Source organism: Eubalaena glacialis, chromosome 18 (assembly GCF_028564815.1).
Source record: "Eubalaena glacialis isolate mEubGla1 chromosome 18, mEubGla1.1.hap2.+ XY, whole genome shotgun sequence".
Classification (NCBI taxonomy): domain Eukaryota; kingdom Metazoa; phylum Chordata; class Mammalia; order Artiodactyla; family Balaenidae; genus Eubalaena; species Eubalaena glacialis.
Window position 1 is genome coordinate 53,711,702 of NC_083733.1, and position 21,176 is coordinate 53,732,877.

Consider the following 21,176-nt stretch of genomic DNA (forward strand, 5'->3'; position numbering starts at 1 on the left):
TCCCTGTATATATTTTTTTAATTAATTTTTTTTTTTTGGCCACGCCGCACGGCATGTGGGATCTTAGTTCCCCAACCAGGGATTGAACCCACACTCTCGGCAATGAAAGCACGGAGTCTTAACCACTGGACCACTAGGGAATTCCCTTACTGATATTTTATTTTATTTATTTACTTGGCTGCATCAGGTCTTAGTTGCAGCATGTGGGATTGTTTCGTTGCGGCAGGCAGGCTTCTCTCTAGTTGCGGCACACAGGCTCTCTAGCTGTGGTGCGTGGGCTCCGGAGCGCACTGGCTCAGCAGTTGCGGCACGTGGGCTCTCGAGCGTGTGGGCTTAGTTGCCCTGCAGCATGTGGGATCTTAGTTCCCTGACCAGGGATCAAACCCACGTCCCCTCCATTGGAAGGTGAAGTCTTAACCACTGGACCGCCAGGGAAGTCCCCCCTAACTGATATTTTTTAAAAGTCTCTTTAAGAGATAATTACTGAAATAGTTTCAGATGTCATCATATAACATCTGAGTTCAACTTTCAAAAGAATCCAGTGAAAGAGGAAGTAGATGTGAGTGTAGACAAACACCACTGGCCATGGGCTGACAGTTTTTATAGCAGGGTGATGAGAATATTGAGGGTTCACTGTACTATACTTTCTACTTTTGTGTATATTTGAAGTTTTCCAAAATAAAGACATAGAGTGAATTTTTAAAAACTTAGAAGCTAGAAAGAAATATGCAAAAATGATAACATTTATGTTTAAGGTACCACAAAAATATTTTTCCCTCTCATTTTCTATATTCTCTGTATTCTATTTGAGCATTTTTACTTTTTTATAAGGACAAAACAAAAACAAACAAAAAAAACAAAACCCCATTCTTACTAAGCTCTTTCATCCTTTTGATCCTAGCATTGCCACTTTCTGTGTCAGGGCCATGAACTGACTGCAGTTTATAGATTATCTGAAAAAAACACTGATTTTTTTCCTTTTCAGTCATACATTCTGAAATTTGTACATGTGAAACTCTACCCTATCTTGCCCTTGTCCTTGAAATTAGGATTCTCCACTTAAGAGGCCTTGGGCAAACTACTTAATCTCTCTGACTCTCAATTTCTTTACCTTAAAGTAGAAAATAAGCCAAATCAGAGGCATGAATGACAATGTAGGCAAACAGCAAGGCAGGGAACTAACACTTGGTGAATTTCAGGCATTGTACTAGGAATTTTATACACATTTATTCCTCTCAAAAACATCTGTTTTAAGGAAGAAAAATATGACTACTTCAATATTAAATGAATAAAGGATATGAACATTCAATTAATTTATTCAATTAACAAATATTTATGATCACCTACTATATTTTAGGCACCATGCTGAAAGCAATACCAATGGTCAGCAAATATGTGAACAAATGGTCATCTCTATTAGTCATAATCAAAGGAATGCAAGTAAAAACAAAAGCGACTTTTCCATTTTTCACCCATCAAATGGTGAACTTTCAATAAATGTTTTCTTAGGGTTAGATGAATGTGGTGCTTTGGGATCTCTTCTAAAGTGGGCAGACACATAGATGCACCATCTTCCTGAAGGCACTTGAGCAATGTGTATAAAATGGGCTAAAATGTATATTTACCTAAAAATATGTCCAACCAGGAGAATGAAGCACACCTAGCGACTGCAGTTTCCAAATACCATTTTGGAAAGTACCAAAATACCCAAAGGAAAAAGGATTCCTTGGAAAATGGCTACTTCAAGGTGGGAGCTAGGAAATGAACAAGACGAGCCTGGAACATCCTATTGTGGCAGATAGCAGGCAAGTGATCAAAGATTAGCAGGGTCATATCAAAAGGACACAGGAATCAAATGGATGAGGATCCCACAAACCACACATGGAACAATTTAAGCATCAATGAGAGTACAACTTAAATAGATTTAAACATACTGAATATGCTTCACATACACACCCCTCTAAACTCAGTGATTACCATGGCAGAATGTTAGGGAACCAACTCATTATTTTGAAAACCAATAAAGAGAAAGAAAGAAGCATCTACCCTGCCTTTCCTTATTGTAACATGGATAACCAAACAGTAGTTGAAGGGAAGTTTCTCTTTTTAAAAATATTCTAGCTAATAAAGGAAGAAAAAATAATATATCATCATTCTGCAATCCCTAATAAATTAATAGATTTATCAATTGAACATCAATGGCTGCTAACATCATAAAAAGAAAGACACCTAAATATTATGTCTCTCAATATTAACCACCTATAAGTAGTCTTAACAACAACAAAAATAGAACCTCAATCTGATCATGCCTCTAGACATCAACTACCAACTTATAGGAAATACCAAGGATAGAGGAGGAGGTTTAACTACCCATTGGGATGAGCCAGCAAAAACCAAGCTCTGAGAAACTCTCCAAGGCAAACAAACTAGTTTCTTTGAAAAGTAAGTTGCCGGGGGTGGGGGTGGGGAGTCCGGGGGAGGAGGATGAAGGAGAATGGATAGATTGAGACTTAAGAAACACAACAATCAACTGCAATTTGTGAACATTATTTGGATCCTGATAACTTTCAAAAAATTGACATTCATGAAACAATTAGAAATTGGAACACTGGCTATCAGGTATGCAATGTTAATTATTAAGGCAGTGCTGTCAATTTTTTTAAGGCGTGAAAATCTTTTCTAAATTTGTGAGATATTTCAGAGGTACATATTAAAATTTTTATAGATGAAATGATATATCTGGGATTTACTTCAAAAATAACATGGAGGTGGGGGAGTGGGTGGAAATATGGATAAAACAAGCCTGGCCATGAGCTGATAATTACTGAAGCTGGTCATGGGGCACTTGGGGTACATTCTAAGAGTGTGAGGACAGAAAGTTTAAAAGAAAGAAGTATATACATTTTTTTTGATGTTTGCTAGTAAAAAAAAAAAGTATATTATTTTGATCTAACATTTCCACTTTTAGAAATTCATCTTAAAGATATACATTACATATACAAAATAATGTATGTGCAAGGATATTTATTATAGGATTGTTGGAAAGAGCAAAAAATTAAATTGATAAGGTTAAATAAATTATGAAACACACATATGAGAGAATACTATGCAGCTGTTAAAAAAGAATAAGGCCACCATATATGTATTGACATGGTCTAATCTTCCAAGGTGTATGGATAAGCAAAACTAGCAATGTATAGAAATTTGCTACCATTTATGTAAAACATTCTTATAAAGAGTGTTATGTGCATGTCTACACTTAAGCAAATGGAGAAATCAGGAAGTATATGCAAGAACTTGATAGCAGTGATTGCTACATAAAGGGCAACAGGGTAATGTGTGGAGGTTCACTTATGTGAATACAAAATTTAACTTTAAAATTTTTATCCTGTGCCTGTGTTTTAGCTATTCAAAGTGATAATTTTTAATGTCATAGATTTGAGCCCCTCCAACTGTACATCCTAATCATTAAGCCACTTAAAGAAAAATGACATAAAGCACATTGCTTTGTAACCCTTTGTAGGCAGTGGCACATGCAGAAAATGCAGGTGCTTTTACTGAACACTCAGGATGACTGAGAAGATGGATGGCATCAGGGTGCAATGGGTCCTCTGCCCCAGACACTGACTGGCTACCCCAAGGGCTGAGGGGATGTGTTTTTTAAGATTCCTCAGAATCATTCACAAGCCCTGATCTGAATGTCCCTGGAGTTGGGTCAAGGCTCTTTTCCCCATCACTGTCACATCCTGGAGTTACAACATCAAAATTCTAAAAACATATTTAATCCAGAATAGGTACAGTTCCAGACATTCCATCTAAAATTAATTTTAATAGACTGGATTAAATTAGCTGGAATTTTATTTATATTTATCTTCACAAATGATAATTATTATCTACAATTTGTTTTTCAGGAGTTATTCTTGTTGAGTTTTTTATCAAATTTTTTAGCCTTGAAGATGAATTGGCAAGCTTCTCTCAGGGATTATCTGTTCCTTAAGGTTTTTGTACGTTAAACTGTTTTCTCGGGACTTCCCTCGTGGCGCAGTGGTTAAGAATCCACCTGCCAATGCAGGGGACACGGGTTCGAGCCCTGGTCCGGGAAGATCCCACATGCCACAGAGCAACTAAGCCCGTGTGCCACAACTACTGAAGCCTGCATGCCTAAAGCCCATGCTCTGCAACGAGAAGCCACCACAATGAGAAGCCTGTGCACCGCAACAAAGAGTAGCCCCCACTCGCCGCAACTAGAGAAAGCCCGCACACGGCAATGAAGACCCAACGCAGCCAAAAATAAATTAATTAAAACGAAACAAAACAAAAAAAATTGTTTTTTCTAAAGGGACAGAGCTTTGATGACTTTTTATGTCCTTCCACAATCATTGATTGTTCGGAAGTCCCACATCTTCTTGAACCAATTTTGATTATTTTTGTAAAAATCCATTCTCTCTAGATTTCTAAATATATTACAATAAAGTCATGCATAGTTGCTATTTTTAAAAAATCCACCCCTTCCTCATTCATACTGCTAAATGTGTTTTTTTTTCTGTATCAGAGTTGTCAATTGTCTATTATATTGTTAAATAACCTTCAGATTAAGTCTACTGTCGTTTCTGATTTTGTATTTTTTGGCTGCGCCATGCGGCATGTAGGATCTCAGTTCCCCGAGCAGGGATTGAACCCACGCCCCCTGCAGTGGAAGCTTGAAGTCTTAACCAGTGGACCACTAGAGAAGTCCCATTTTTTTTCTTTTTAATAATCGTTCTTACTGTTGACTTGGGTTTATGTGGTAATTTCCCCTAACTTTTAGGGTTGACCATTCATTTAACGCGTTTAGTATGTGACTGGCAATGAGTAGGTGCTGGAGATCTACTTGGAGAACAAAGCCCCTACCTTTTTAAAAAAATTTTTAATTAATTAATTTATTCATTTATTCATCTTTGGATGTGTTGGGTCTTCGCTGCTGCACGTGGGCTTTTGCTAGTTGCGGTGATTGGGGGCTACTCTTCGTTGCGGTGTGCGGGTTTCTCATTGCAGTGGCTTCTCTTGTTGTGGAGCATGAGCTCTAGGCGCGTGGGCTTCAGTTGTTGCAGCACGTGGGCTCAGTAGTTGTGGCATGCGGGCTCTAGAGTGCAGGCTCAGTAGTTGTGGCGCATGGGCTTAGTTGCTCCACGGCACATGGGATCTTCCCGGACCAGGGCTCGAACCTGTATCCCCTGCATTGGCAGGTGGACTCCTAACCACCGCGCCACCAGGGAAGTCCCAAAGCCCCTACCTTTAACCCTTGGGTTCTGACAGGAGTACAGCTTTGGTTACACTGAACTGGTTTTGATATGCAGAATTCACTGCCATTCATTTTTTTTTAAAATTTATTTATTTTTTTGGCTGTGTTGGGTCTTCGTTTCTGTGCGAGGGCTTTCTCTAGTTGTGGCAAGCGGGGGCCACTCTTCATCGCGGTGCGCGGGCCTCTCACTATCGTGGCCTCTCTTGTTGCGCAGCACAGGCTCCAGACGCGCAGGCTCAGTAGTTGTGGCTCACGGGCCCAGTTGCTCTGCGGCATGTGGGATCTTCCCAGACCAGGGCTCGAACCCGTGTCCCATGCATTGGCAGGCAGATTCTCAACCACTGCGCCATCAGGGAAGCCCCACTGCCATTCATTTCTAGTTTGTAATTTAGTTTGATTCTCTTGAAGTTATACTTGGAGGTGGTTTTACATTCCTAAATGGGCAGATTTCTTTCGGCTACTCTTCTGTTAATTTCGAATCTTCAAAATTTACAACCTTTTAAATGAAGATCTTCTCATGATAACTATATTTTACTACTGTTTTTCAGAATGAATTATCCTAACAAGTGGTTTTGAAGGCTTTGGATATTTGATACATTCATAAGGCCCTCCTCTCACATGAACTCCTTAACAGTAATACTGTTATTAATTAATGACAATAGTATTTATTGAGCATAGGCTTTATATAAAATATCTGACAATCTTCACAGAAACTCTATTAGGTACATATAATTATCACTGCTTAAAAATAAGTAAACTGAGGAACACAGACATTGCATAATTTGCCCAATGTTATACAGTCAGTAATTGCTGGAAGTGAGATAATGTTAAGTAAGGTATATGGCGAAAGGCACAGTCACAAATGTTTTAATAGGGTCACTTTCTATTAGGAATTCTCAGAAGTTTAACATATTTTGAGTGGTAACAGGAGGGTTTTCTATATTCATATTAATTTTTTTTCAGTGTAAGATCGCTGATGCTTAGCAAACAGTGAGTGTGAGGCAAAAAGAATCCCATGTTTATTGAATTTTCTTTTGGTATGAGTTACCTGATGTTCCATAATGGAGGTGACAAATGAAGGTTCTCTGACAATAATTACATTACATTATGCATTATCTAATATTGAGTCAGGCATGAATTCCACATAAAGGCTTTCCTACATCCCTAACATCAAGGCTTTCTAGCCAGTATGAATTCTGTAGTGTTCAATGAGCTGTGAGCCAAGAATAAAGGCCTGCCCACATTCTCTACATTCATAAGGTTTGATACCAGGATGAATTCTCTGATGTTCAGTAAGCTGTGAACTACGAATAAAGGCCATTCCACATTCCCTACATTGATAGGGTTTCTCACAAGTGTGAATCCGCTGATGATGAGTCAGTTGTGAAACACGAATAAAGGCTTTCCCACATTCCTTACATTCGTAGGGTTTGTCACCTGTATGAATTCTTTGATGCTGAATAAGGTACGAACTACGACTAAAGGCCTTCCCACAATCTTTACACTCATAGGGTCTGTCACCTGTATGAACTCTCTGATGTCGTGTAAGCTGTGCGTGCTGTCTAAAGGCCTTCCCACATTCTTTACATTCGTAGGGTTTCTCCCCAGAATGAATTCTTTGATGTCGAGTAACTTCTGAGCTATGAATAAAGCCCTTGCCACACTCCTTACATTCATAGGGTTTCTCCCCAGTATGAATCCTCTGATGTACAGTAAGCTGTGAATGCTGTCTAAAGGCTTTCCCACATTCTTTACACTGATAGGGTCTAGCACCTGTGTGAATTCTCCGATGAACAGTAAGTTGTGAGCCGCGAATAAAAGCCTTGCCACAGTCTTTACATACGTAGGGTTTCTCACCTGTATGAGTTCTATGATGCAGAATAAGTTGTGAGTGCTGTCTAAAGGTCTTTCCACATTCTTTACATTCATAGGGTTTGACACCAGTATGAAGTCTCTGATGTAGAATAAGTTCTGAAGTACGACCAAAGGCCTTCCCACACTCTTTACAGTCATAAGGTTTCTCACCTGTATGAATTCTCTGATGTTGAACAAGGTGCGAGGTACGACTGAAGGCTTTCCCACATTCCTTACATTCAAAGGGCTTTTCACCCGTATGAGTTTTCTGATGTTGAATAAGGTGTGAGCCACGGCTAAATGCTTTCCCACATTCATTACATTCGATCAGTTTCTCGCCAGTCTCATTGCTGGGATGTAGGGTGAGGGATGTATGATGCTCAAAAGTGGGCATGTTTCCATAGGTGATTTTCACTTGCTTGAAAGAGCACTCATGATTTACTTGTTGTTTTTCAAACTGGCCTTTGTATGCCCAGTCATCTCTAAAACTGGAGCCCTCAAAAGCACAGCATGTAAGGCTTTCCATCAGCTCCCAATCGAATGACTCTACTTCAAAGATATCTTTTTGTAGAAATTTATCACACCTGGACTCCAAGTCTGAAAAATAAAAAAAAAGTAAATACAACCTGTTCTCGTCTTCTAAGAGAAATTTAAAAATTCTACAGGAGACTAGAGAGACAAAATGAAAATAATAACCATAATAGGTGAATTGCTTCTATAAGTCTCAAATATTGCTGTGCAATTTCTAAAAAGCACATGAAAGCACAAATATGATAAGAGCTCATATGGTGCCAGAAAGGGGCAAGAAAACAAATTAAGCCAGTGGTTCTCACGTTTGACAGAGATCAGAATCATCCAGGAAGCCTTGTAACAAAACAAATGTCCAAACAGCACCCCACACTGAATCAAAATCTACAGGAGTAGGGCCAAGACATGTGTATACACAGATATCTACACATATTTTGAAAGTAATATATATATATTTTAATTGAAGATTCACATAACATAACATTTCCCATTTAACCATTTTAAAGTGTACAATTCCATGGTTTGCAGTACATTCCCAGTGTCCTGCAATCATTGCCACTATCTTCTAATTCCAGAACACTCTCATCACCCCAAATGGAAACTCTGTGCTACAGACTCACAGACAAAGAGGACAGACTTGTGGTTGCCAAGGGTGGGGGGGTGGGGGGGTGGGGCGGGGGAGGGCTGGATTGGGAGTTTGGGACTAGCAGATGTAAACTATTATATATAGAATGGATAAACAACAAGGTCCTATTGTATAGCATAGCAAACCATATTCAATATCCAAAATTAAACCATAATGGAAAAGAATATGAAAAAGAATGTGTGTGTGTATATATATGTATATATGTGTATATATATATATATAATATATATATATGTAAATCACTTTGCTATATAGCAGAAACTAACACAACATTGTAAATCAACTATACCTCAATTTAAAAAAAATAAAAAAGAAACCCTGTGCCCATTAAGCAGCCACTCCCCATTCCTCATTCCTGCCAGCCCCTGGCAATCACTAACGGCAGAGAAACACTAATTCTGTCCCTGTGAATTTGCCTATTCAGGGCATTTCATACAAATAAGGCATCTATATTTTTAGCACTTTCTACCATATGATGCTGATGTTAGTCAAAATGAAAATCTCTGCTTAAACTTTTTCACAGCCTCCCCACTGCACTTAGAATAAATTCTAAATTCAATGCCATGGTTCACAGGTTCTTGGCAAAGCAGGTCCCTGATTGTCTTTGTTGTCGCTCTGTCACTCTATCTCCACCAAGGACAATGCATCTTCATATTGAATACTCTCCCCTTTCCTCCCTATGTAACACAGCCCTCCTTTGAGTATCTAGAATAAATGTAGGTCTTTTCCATCTTAGACCTCTCATCAGGTTCTTCTATCTATTGGGAATCCTGTCCTGGGCCCTTTGTATGGCTGCTTTTCTCTTTAGGTTTCAGATTAAAACTCATACTTTCAAAAAGCTCTCAGCCTGATAACCCTAAGCATATACTTTGATTCTCTCTCCCACAACATGTGTCCTATTGTCATAACACTTTCATCAGTTGTACTTAGAGTTTCATTTACTTACTCATCTGTTGATTTGTTTTTTTACCTCCCCAAAGGCAGAAATAAAGCCTTTTTCACTAGCCATTGTCACCAAATCCTAGCATATAGTAGCAATAACGGATTGCTTGATGAATAAATATTGGATTCTAGAGACACACCAATGGAACTCAATAGAAAGGCCAGAAATAGACTAAAGTTTATATGGAAATTGAATTTATTATAAAGGTGGTATCTCAAAGGGGAAAAGAATAGTTTTTATAATAAATAATGTGGGGATTAGATAGTCATTTGGAAAAAGATAAAATTAGATCCATATGTTATACCACCACATACCAGAATAAACTCTGAATACAGTTTTAATGTTAAAAGAAAATAGAAACCATACAAAAACTGGAAGGAAATGTGGTAGATTACTTTATAATCTAGGTATAGGGAAACCTTCTAAATAATGACTCAAAATCCAAAAGCATCAAAAGACTGATAAATTCCATTATGTAAAGGTGAAAAACAAAACAAAAAACTTGCACATGAACAAAAAACACCAAAAGCAAAGTCAAAAGACAAGTGACAGAGAAAATATTTGAAACTTATATCATAGATAATGGGATGATCTTCACAATTTATAAAAGACTCTTAAAAATTAAGAAATGCCCTCGAAAAGTAACATAACAATTACCAGCTGATCCAGCAATTTCATTCCTAGGTATATACCCCAAAGAAGTGAAAACAGGGAGTCAAACAGATACTTGTACACCAAGGCTCAGAGCAGCATTATTCACAATAGCCAAAAGATAGAAAGAACCCAAGTGTCCATCAACAGAGGAATGAATAAACAAAATGTGGTATATACATACAATGGAATGTTATTCAGTCTTAAAAAGGAATTAAATTCTGATAAATGAATGAACCTAAAACTACATATTGCATGACTACATTTACACGAGATACTTAGAATTGTCAAATTCATAGAGACAAAGTAGAAAAGAGGTAACAAGGGGCAGGGCAGAGGGGAAAGTAGAGAGTTATTGTTTAATAGGTACAGAGTTTCTGTTTGGGATGATGAATAAGTTCTGGAAATGGATAGTGATAATGGCTGCACAACATTGTGAATATATATACAACCTGAAGGTGTTCCCTAATGGCCAAAGCTTTCCCAATAAGCAATTTGAATAGCAGAATAAACAATGATATTTTTGGACTATAACTCATAGAATACATAAATAAATAAATAGCCCATACTGATAGAAACAAATCTTTGAATAAATAGATGAATGGGAAAGCGGGTAGGGAGAGCCCTTCCTTACAGAAGAATTCCAATTAATAAATGCAGAAGCAATAAGGGACATAGAAAATCAACACAAGGCAACACTATTGTATTGTTACAGACAAGATACACCTATGGATGCTAAAACCAGTAGGCAAAATGAGGAGAAACAGCATATAGTTGCAAAGTAGCTCCCTCCAAGATAATTACCACTTACAGTTGCAAAGTAGTAACTTTACAGGAGAGAAACATGAGAAACACCTTAACCAAGGTGATCAAGGTTAACACTACCAGTAAAAAGCCATATTAACATCAGGCAACCCCTGATATGATGCATAGAGAAGGACACAACATCACTTCTGTGATATTCCTGTCAAAGATGCATAATCTCAATCTAACTATGAGAAAATATCAAGCAAACACAAGTGAGAGACATTCTCCAAGAGTACTCATCAAAAGGATCAAAGTCATGAAAGACAGAGCAATTGTCACAGATTGGAGGATACTAAGGAGACAAAACAACTTAATGCAATGTGGGATCCCAGACTGGATCTTGGTATAGAAGGAGGGCATTAGGGGAAAAAGTGATAAAATTCTAATAAGATCTGTAGATTAGTTAATAGCATTACACCAATGTTAATTTCCTGGTTTTGATAACTGTACTATGGTTACATAAAATGTTAACATTTGGAAGCTGAGTGAAGGGTATATGGGAATTCTCTGTAATAATTTTGCAAATTTTCTATAAGTCTAAACTAGAATGATTTCAAAATATTTTTTAAAAAACTTTACTGAAAAGAAAAAAATTCTATTTCAGTCTTGAGGTGGGAAGAGAAACACAGGTTTAAGCACGTTTCTTAAAAGTCAAGTTAAAGACTATTCTATTACAAAGCAATAGGACGTACAACTTCAAAATTGCTTAAAGGTAGAAAGGGTAATAAAATGTGAGCAAAACAGGAATAGCTAGAAATAAATAGAATGAGGAACAGAAAATATAAGATAAAATGGGAGGAGTAAGAACAGACACATGAATGATCACAATAAATGAGAATGGATTAAATTCTATTAAAGTCAAGGACTCTCAGATTGATTAAAAAAGGAAACTCTAATTCTGATTATAATGGACACACTTAAAATGGCAATAATTTTTAAAAAAGGATAAGCAAAGATACACCATAATTTTTTAAACTAACAAAAACAGGGCATTTTATACTAATATCAGAAAAAATAGAATTCAAGGTTAAATGCCACTAAGTGGCAAAATGAAGATGGACTGTACTGATAAAAATACAATTTGCAACAAGGATCTATATTTCATCTTTATAAAAATGTAATATGTAGTAGCAAAATATATAATACAATTAAGAGCTCTCAGAATTTGATAGTGGAAGTACAGAGAAAGTTAAAAGGACACACAGACTCTAAATCACATAATCAAAAGGGTTATAGTTAAAGAGGTGAATGCCCCATCCAAAGAACACTAGTTTTAAATATATGTGGAACATTTTCCAAAATTGGAACGACTTGACTTATTGATAACATTGGAAGAGAAAAGGCAGTGGAATGAGTTCTTCTTTGGGCTGAGAGAAGATTCCTGCCAACACAGATTCCATACTCAGTGAAAATATCCTACAAGAAAAAAGGTAGAATAAAGACATTTTCATGTGGTCAAAAGCTGAGAGAATTTGTCAACAGCAGACCTACACAAAAGGAAATATTAAGGGTGTTCTTCAGATAGAGAAAAAATGATCCCAGATGAAAATAAATGACAACAATACAGAGAAGTCATGAGGTAGTAACATAACTAAGTATTCAAAGGCTCCAATTCTGTCCAGCAAGTGCCAGTTACAAATAGTAACCTTTTTTTAGTGGTCACTATTGCCTGGCATTGTTCTGGGCATTTTCGCATACTAACTCATAAAAAAGCCACAATAACTACATGAGGAAGGCACTATTTTTAATCCCATTTTCAGAGGAGAAAACTGAAGCACAGAGAATTTAAGTAACTTACTTAAACTCACAGATCTAGTAAGTGGCAGAGCCAGGATTTGAACTCAGAAAACCTGATTCCAGGGACTTCCCTGGTGGTCCAGTGGTTAAGCATCCGCCTCCCAATGCAGGGGACGCAAGTTCAATCCCTGGTTGGGGAACTAAGATCCCATATGCCGCGGGGCAACTAAGCCCATGCGCCACAACTACGGAGCCCTCACACTCTGCAGCCCACACACAACTAGGGAGAAGCCCGCGCGCTGCAACTAGAGGAGCCCGCGCGCCATAACGAAAGATCCCACATGCCGCAACTAAGACCTGATGCAGCCAAATAAATTAAAAAAAAAAAAAGAAAATCTGATTCCAGAGTATTCCCTCAGCCACTACACATCCTTACCTCTCAAAAGTTAAGAGAATAAATGAATTGCTGAATTAGGTGAAGTGAAAAGCTGTTTTAAGAAAATAAATACTTTTTAAGGAATGAAGACACTTGCAGAAAAAAGGATCCAAACTACAGGTAAAATAGCAGCCACTGGAGAGGGGCACATTCCTTTTTGAAATGAGAAGAAAACGTAAGAGAAGAAAGAACAGAGAGGAATTAATGAGGATAAAGGCAAGGTTCCCTTGGAAGCTGACGCTGGCAAGGTCTTTGTTCTTCATGGCTTCACGTCTCAGGCTTTTATTCCTCAGTTTTCGGTAGGGCTTTGAGGGAGTTTCCTGACAGTAACTCAAGTTACTGTTAGGAGTTGACTCACCTGCTGGACTATTATTCCCAGTGACCTCCCCCATTGGATCAGCCCTCACTCACCTGGGCACCATGGTCCTGTCATATCATTTACAACCATCCAGGGTTCTTTCCCTTGCTCCAGTAAGGAGATGACATCGGGCTTAGAAAGGGAAAGTCCTGTTTATAGGAAAAGAAATGGGGCATGATCGTGCTGTTTCCAAATTCAAACCCAGTCTCTTGGTTGCTAAGGAAGAGAGGCAATTACATAAAGGAAGGTGTGAAGGTTGTCCAAAGGATGGGAAGGTGGAGCTGCCAATGGCACTACCCATTTCCACTTCAACAAAGCACAGAACAACTCCCTTGAAGACAGAGAACAGAAACTTAGCCAGAAACTTGTAAGTGTTCCCAGAAATTCACCATGAAGAAACCAGAAATTTTATTCTCCATTTGCCCTCTCCCTCTTCCCAATCCATTCCTTGCTACTCTTGGCCCTGCTCTGTGCCCAGCTGTGCCCCAGACAGCTTACCTGTAAGGACTGTATTACCCTGGTCCTATCATTTCTCATTGGGTTTGGTAGATGGAAAGCATCAGTGGGCAGGAAGACAGTTCAGGATATTTCTTATCCCTCTCGCTCCCTCCTTTGACCCAGGAGTTCTGGAGGTAGCTACAGTGGCTACCAGCCGGCCCTTCTCCATGGCTCTAGCTCTCACTATCTTCCGGGGGCAGTGTTTCCTCTCTTTACCCCCTCCAGCCAGAGGTGGTAACAGCCTCCCACTGTTGTAGTCCCTGGAAGCCTTGTTTCCTGGCTGGTCCTGTATTACACAATGTTCTTACCTAGTGAGACCAAGTTACCGAAGTTCTCCAAAGTTACATCCTTGTACAAGTCCCTCTGGGCAGGTTCCAGGCACTTCCATTCTTCCTGAGAGAACTCTATGGCCACATCCCTAAATGTCACCAATCCCTGAAACAATAAACCCATGCACTAATAGTAAATGAAATGACTTTTATTTTTTAAATTGATTACAAAAATTTTCAAAATACCCAAAAGTACAGAGAATAGTATAATGAGCCCCCATGAATCCATCACTCTGCTTCAGTAACTTAACAAGACCTTGCAAATCTTGTTTTAGGTCTTCCTTTCTGTTTTTTACCCCTGGTATATTCTGAGGCAAATCCCACATACCAAACATTATAGTATTTCACCCACAAATACTTTAGTATCTAACAGATTAGACTTTTTAAAAAAGGCATAATAACCAGAATATCACTATCACACTTAATAAAATTAACAATAATTTCCTAATAACCAGATCAAGTTTCAGATTGCCCCAATTGTCTCAAAAGTGATTTTTGACAGTAGGTTTGTTCAAATCAGGATTCAAACAAAATCCACTCCTTGCAATTAGTTTACAGATTTCCTAAAGTCTCTCAAATCTCTTATAGCCCCCACAGACCCTTTAAAAATTTTTATTGCTGTTTATTCATTAAACAAACATTTGAATCAGTAGCATTTCCCATATTCTGGATTTGGCTTATCTTATCTTCATGGTATAGTTTAACATGTTGCTCTACTTCCATATTTTTTAGGGGATATAAATATGTCAGAGGTCGTACTGTGTACTTCCTACAGCATCCCCTTAGGAGGCACATAATGACTGGTTGTCTCATTTTTAGTGAGGTTGAAATTCATGCAGCTGGGGGAAACCCCAGGAGAAAAATTAAAGTGTGCCAAATTTGAGAATACTCCTAGGTGCAAAACCTCTCTGAAGAAAGGCATCATCTACCAGCTCCCTAAGGACTACTACATATTAAATTAAACCAACCAAGATAATTTCATGGGAAAAGATTAGTCTTTTTAACAAATAATGCTGGAATAAGTGGATATCCATATGCAAAGAATGAAGTTGGACCCCACATCACACTATATATAAAAATTAACTCAAAATAGATCATAGATCTAAATGTAAAAGCTAAAACCACAAAACTCTTAGAAGAAAACATAGGAGTATATCGTCACAACCTTGGTCAGGCAGGGGTTTCTTAGATATGGCACCAGACACAAAAAAGAAACAAAAAGAACAAGAAGATAAAATAAACTTCATCAAAATTTAAAGCTTTTGTTCTGCAAATAATTTCATCAAGAAAGTGAAATTCCAACCCACAAAACTGGGAGAAAATATTTGCAAATTGTTTATCTGATAAGGGACTTGAATCCAGAATATATAAAGAACTCTCACAACTCAATAATAAAAAAGACAACCTAATTATAAACCAGCCAAAGAATTTGAAGAGATTTCTCCAAAGAAAATATACAAATGGCCAATAAGCACATGAAAAGATGTTCAACATCACTAATCATTAGGGAAATGCAAATCAAAACCACAATAAGATGCCATTTCACATCCACTGGGATGGCTATTATGAAAACAAAACAAAAAACAAAACTCCCAAAAAACACATATTGGTGAAGATGTGGAGAAACTGGAACTCTCTTACATTGCTGGTAGGAATATAAAATGGGGTAGCCACTTTGGAAAACAGTTTTGACAGTTCCTCAAAATGTTAAACATAGGGTTAACATCTTACCCAGAAATTCCACTCCTAAGTATAGAGAAATGAAAACCTATGTCTACCTAAAAACATTGGTATATACCAATGCTTATAGCAGCATTACTCATGATAGCCAAAAAGTAGAAGCAACTCAAATGTCCACAGACTGATGAACTGCTGAACCAAATGTGGTCTATACATATCCATGGAATATTGTTTGGTATAAAAATGAACAAAGTACTGACACATGCTACATCATGGAAGCTTGAAAACATGCTATGTGAAAAAAGTCACACACAAAAGATCAAATATTCAATGATTTCATTTATATTAAAAGTCCAGAAAAGGCAATTCCATAGAGACAGAAAGTAAATTAGTGGTTGCCAGGGGATGAGGAGGGGAATTTGGGAGTGACGGCTAACGCAAACAGGATTTTTTTTGGCAGTGATGTAAATGTTTTAAAATGGTTTGTGCTGATGGTTGCACAACTCTGCAAATATACTAAAAAAGCACTGAACTATACACTTATATGGGTGTATTTCATTGTATGTGAATTATATATATGTACAATAAATAAAGCTGTTAACGTTATTGAAGACTCATTAATGCTGGTTAAATCTATCAATAGATTAGAAATTAAAAGAGAAATTTTAAAAATTATTAATTTATTCAAATAACTAATAATAAACCTGTTACATGTTAACATAAATAACACACATTTTATGAAAAATAACTTTGTCAAAATAAAAAAATTTAGTAGCACTGTTTTACATTTTTGCAAATCTCTTTAATGACTGGCTGAATGAAAGAGTTAGATTTTCACATCTTCTGTATTCAATCTGTTGGCCAACTTAATTTAATTTAATTTTACTTTTTGGCTGCACCATGCGGCTTGCGGAATCTCAGTTCTCCACCCAGGAACTGAACCCAGGCCACAGCAGTGAAAGCCAGGAATCCTAACCACTAGGTCACCAGGGAACTCCCCAATCTGTTGGGATAACACATTTCATATAGCTTCTGGGAAACTCCACTGTACACTCATTAGAGTTGTGAGTGAAAAATGCAAATAATGTGTTAGTATTATTATTATAAAAGTAATTTTGACCCCTAGACCTCCTGAAAGGGTATCAAAGTCTTCCTGGACCACACTTTAAGAACTGCTGACCTAGTGCTACACAATTTAACATGAATAACTTGAAATCACATTGTGTTGAGCGAAAAAATATGGTAAAAAATATAGAGAATATGACAACTGTACATCAAATTTAAAAATTAAAAACTCAACAGTATACTGTTCAGCAGGCATTCATATATGGTAAATTATAAGAATCAAAGTACTAACGAACGCAAAATTAAAAGTAGTCATTAACGTTGGTGAGGTGGTAATACGATATGTGAAGGGGTGTGGGAAGGGATAAGGGTTGCTTAGATGGTACATTAAACAAATATATCAACTCATTTTATTATTCTTTATACCATATATATGTTATAGACATGTTTTGTATGTACTTTTCAATACTGTGAAATGTTTTATGATTTTTAAAGAGGGGGTGATATTTGAAAATAGAAGAAAAAAGGAAACTACTTGGGTTAATGGAAAAGATCAAAGTTATCTTATCTTTGGCTCTATTCAACCATGGTTCTGATAAGGGCAGCTCTCAAATTTCTCTCAAGAGAATATATTTCTGCTCCATTGGTGCTCTGGTAAGAACATTGTGCACGTATGTGAACACTGTTGGAGAAGAGAGGGCCACAAAGGGAGGTGAGGCACCATTGCTCCTTCCCTGCAATGGAGGGGAACTGGGAGCAGGTTACTGAATGGGGCTCAGCCAGACAGGGAAGCCTCAGGATAAAGAACACAAATGTTGATATTATTTCAAGGATAGAGGAAACTTCAACTTACCTGGGTCATGGCTTTTAGAACTACCTGTCCTGCTTGGATTTCTTTAGATTCTTCTCTTGAACAAGTGCAGAGTCCTGAAAAAAGAAAACAGAGTAGGGGGAGAAGGGGCAAATCTCATAAACCAAGCTTGCCTCAGCATGCCTAAATAGATGAGCTTAAAACAACTGTACTTCCAGGGTCCCTGCTCTGCTTCCTTTGCTCTCCCCTTGTCCCACCACACAACACTAATGCCAAGAACTACTGAGTTAACAAAACCCAGCCCCTTCCTAAACCATAAGGAAACTGAAAGATGGATTCAAGGCAGATGTGCTTCGGCACTGACATAGAATCCAAGCACGTTAGGAGGGATTCTGGCTGGGACAGTCCCTATCTTGTTGATGCTAATCTACACCCTAGATGAGGCCTAGACAACTCCCAGCTAGCTGTACCAAGCAGACCTTCCTTTGCAGCTGCAGCAAGGAGGATCACAACTCAGACTCACTCAGACTTTACCCCTTAAAGATGAGGACGGTACCTACAGGCTAGGAGCAGAGCATACCTGTGCAGGCCAAACCTTGTGAAAAAGACAACCTTAAACAAAGTTTTCCAGCTTCTCTGGGTTTAACAGGCAAAACCTCTTGGGTACCTCCCCGGCTCTACATTCTCCTTCTAAGTTCAAAAAGGGCCACACCATCCATACGAGAGGCTTCATCAAAGCCTCCAGCCCCAGCTGGACTTATCAGACAGGAGCAAAAAAACAACAGTAATACAGGCATCTTACAGGCATACCTCCACATCCAGAGTATTGTCCTGAGTGGGAACTCAATTTCTACAAGCTTCTTGGCCCAGCAATCCTTATTTTCCACATAAGCCCTCTCTACTGCTTTCCTGAAGAACATCACTTCCTCTCTGGCTGAGAGCTGCTGAGGCTGGTGGAGAACGGCCTACTTCAAGATAATGAGAACTCAGGGGTTTTTAAGGAGGGTAGTAAGGCTGGTTCTAATTACAGGTGCAAGGAGCACCCACGCTTTTTTTTTTTTTTTATATATACTGTGATTTATCATCAAGGACTTTATTCTCTTGGCCACTTTGCAGCCATGCTAGAATTTTCCAGAATCCTTAGTGCATATGGTGTGCAAGAGAGTCAAAAAGTAAAAAAAGAAAACTCCTCCCTGGAGAGTGAAGTCTAGAGAAATGCAGGCCAGAAAGGTGTAAGGAGTTATTCCAGAGTCTGCCGCCACTAAGGCTGTTGGTATCAACTGGATAGATCTCAATAGTACTAAGAACCAAAACTGATCAACAGTACCGTGAGGAAGTCGGACACACGGAATAGTAGGACTTTCAACACACAAAGGACAAATAAACCAAGAGTTAATTTTGGCTACCAATCTGCAATTTGGTTTTCTAGGTCATTTTCCCCCAACTATTTAAAAAGAAACATTAGTGCTACACATACGCAACTTTAAGATGTTGTATTCTCCTATCAAGTTGCACTGAGAAGCAAGTTAAATAAGCCCCTCTTACTGCTGTCCACCTGCAGAGATGTCACATCCATTTTCTTTGATTTCCATTGGCAACAGCAGGAAATAATTCCAATAGTGCTGAAGTAAGCAGCCAGACTGCCTTGCTGAGTTCCCATGGTGGGGAGGGGTGCAGTCAGAAGGAAGACTAGTTAAATCATTGGGGGCTGGTGTCACGGAAAATTTCCTGTAAGTTACAGAATATGATTTGGGGCCTAAAATCAGAGGATTTTAATAGACAGAAAAGGGACAGAAGAGCATTCTGAGCAAAGTGAAGAACAGTGGCAAAAACAGTGGACCAGAAGTAGATGGTGTGTTTGGATTGCAGAGAATAACTGCGAATGACTTGTACAGTTTGGGGCAAGGTTTAGACCACTGCTGTCTTATAGAACCTTTGTGATGATGGAACTCTTCACATCTTGTACTGTCAATAATGTAGCCGTTAGCCACATGTGGCTACTAAGCATTTGAAATGTGGCTAGTATGACCGAGGAACTGAATTTTTAATTTAATTTTAGTTAATCTGAATTTAAATTTAATTAATTCTAGAATCTAGAGGAAGATAATGCTTATGACATTAACTATGAGGGCCAGGTCTCATCACCACTGTAAATAGTACGGGCCACAGTGACTGAAGTATAAAGGTGACCAATGAATACTGACTGAATATATACAAGTTCGGTTTTCACCCATGAATGAATGGAAGGCTACTGAAGAATTTTAAAAAAGGAAGTGAAAGGGCCAATATGGCCAGATTATTTTAGTGGAGAGGAGTAAAACTGGAGTCAGGGAGATCAGCTGAAAGGTGCCTGTACTTTCCCAAGCAAACAAAGGGCCTGACCCAAGATGGTGATGGTGGAAATGAGGAGGAAGGGGATGAATTCAAGGTGTCAGAGAAGTAAAATCAACTGGTTCTGGCATCTGATTGGATATGGATGCAGAGAGAGAAAAAGGAGTCAGGAATTCTTTCATATTTGCTGAGTTCCCACCTCAGTTGGCATGGTTCTATGTGTAAGGAAGACAGCAAATCCAGCCCGTCCCAGCGGGTCTCACGTTCTAATGGAAGGAGACAATAACAAATATTGATATACTGACACTGATATTCCTATTTATATGTAAAGGGGTCAAAGTTCTATAGAGGAAAATAAAAAGATTAAGGAGATGGGGGAATGAAGGGTGGTCTGAGAAGGCTTTTCATTGGGAATGTGACACGTCGACACAGATATCTAGGGGAAGCACAGTCCTAGCAGAGGGACCAACAAATGCAAAGGCCTCTAGGCAAGAGCAGGCTTTAACAACAAAGAGGAAGGAGACAAGAGTGGCTGGAATGGGGTGAGTGAGAAAATGAGGGCCAGAGAGATAGATGGAAGCTGGATCACACAGGGCTTGTGGGCCATTGTAAGAACGTTGGTTTTTACTCTTGAGTAAGACAGGAAGCCACTGAAACACTTCAAACCAAGGAATGGCATAATCTGATTTACATTTAAAAGGATCACTCATGGAAAATGGACTAAGAGGACAAGGGGGGGAAGCAGGGAGACCAGTGAGAAGGTTACTGCAGTAATCCTGGCAAGGGGTTGAGGGGCTTGCCTTAGGGTGGTATGGTCATGGGGGAGGTGACGAGAACTGATCAGATTCTAGATATTCTCTGTAGGAAGAGCTGACAGGATTTACTGATTTTAGGTATAAAAGAAAAGAAAAAGAGGCCAAGATGCTAGGGTTTTTGGCTGGAGCAACTAGAGGTATGAAGTTGCCATTTTTTAACACAACGGACTGTGAGAGGAGCAGGTTTGGATGGACCAATTATGAATTCTGTTTTACCTTAATACTTGAGATGCTTATTATATGTCTAAGTGGAAATGCCAGATGTCCATTAGACATTCGATCCGGGAGTTCAGAGAAAGTCCAAATGTAGGAATATAAAATTGGAAGTTACTGATGTTCAGTTGATATTTAAAGCTCTGATACTAGGTAAGATTGCCTATAGAGTGATTAAAGGTAAGGAAGAAAA

The 21,176-nt window shown here is 38.4% G+C and overlaps 1 protein-coding gene across 1 annotated transcript in view; it reads right to left on the minus strand.

Moving 5' to 3' along the window:
• Positions 1-6,261: 6,261 nt before the first annotated feature.
• ZNF565 (zinc finger protein 565) overlaps positions 6,262-21,176 on the minus strand; it is a 30,364-nt gene continuing 15,449 nt past the window's right edge. The window contains exons 2-5 of the mRNA XM_061174132.1: positions 17,667-17,740; positions 14,048-14,174; positions 13,295-13,390; positions 6,262-7,732 (exon numbers count right to left, since the gene is read on the minus strand). Coding sequence (XP_061030115.1) covers positions 6,462-7,732; positions 13,295-13,390; positions 14,048-14,174; positions 17,667-17,675 — 1,503 coding nt within the window. The 5' untranslated portion in view covers positions 17,676-17,740 and the 3' untranslated portion in view covers positions 6,262-6,461. The remainder of the gene's footprint in view (positions 7,733-13,294; positions 13,391-14,047; positions 14,175-17,666; positions 17,741-21,176) is intronic.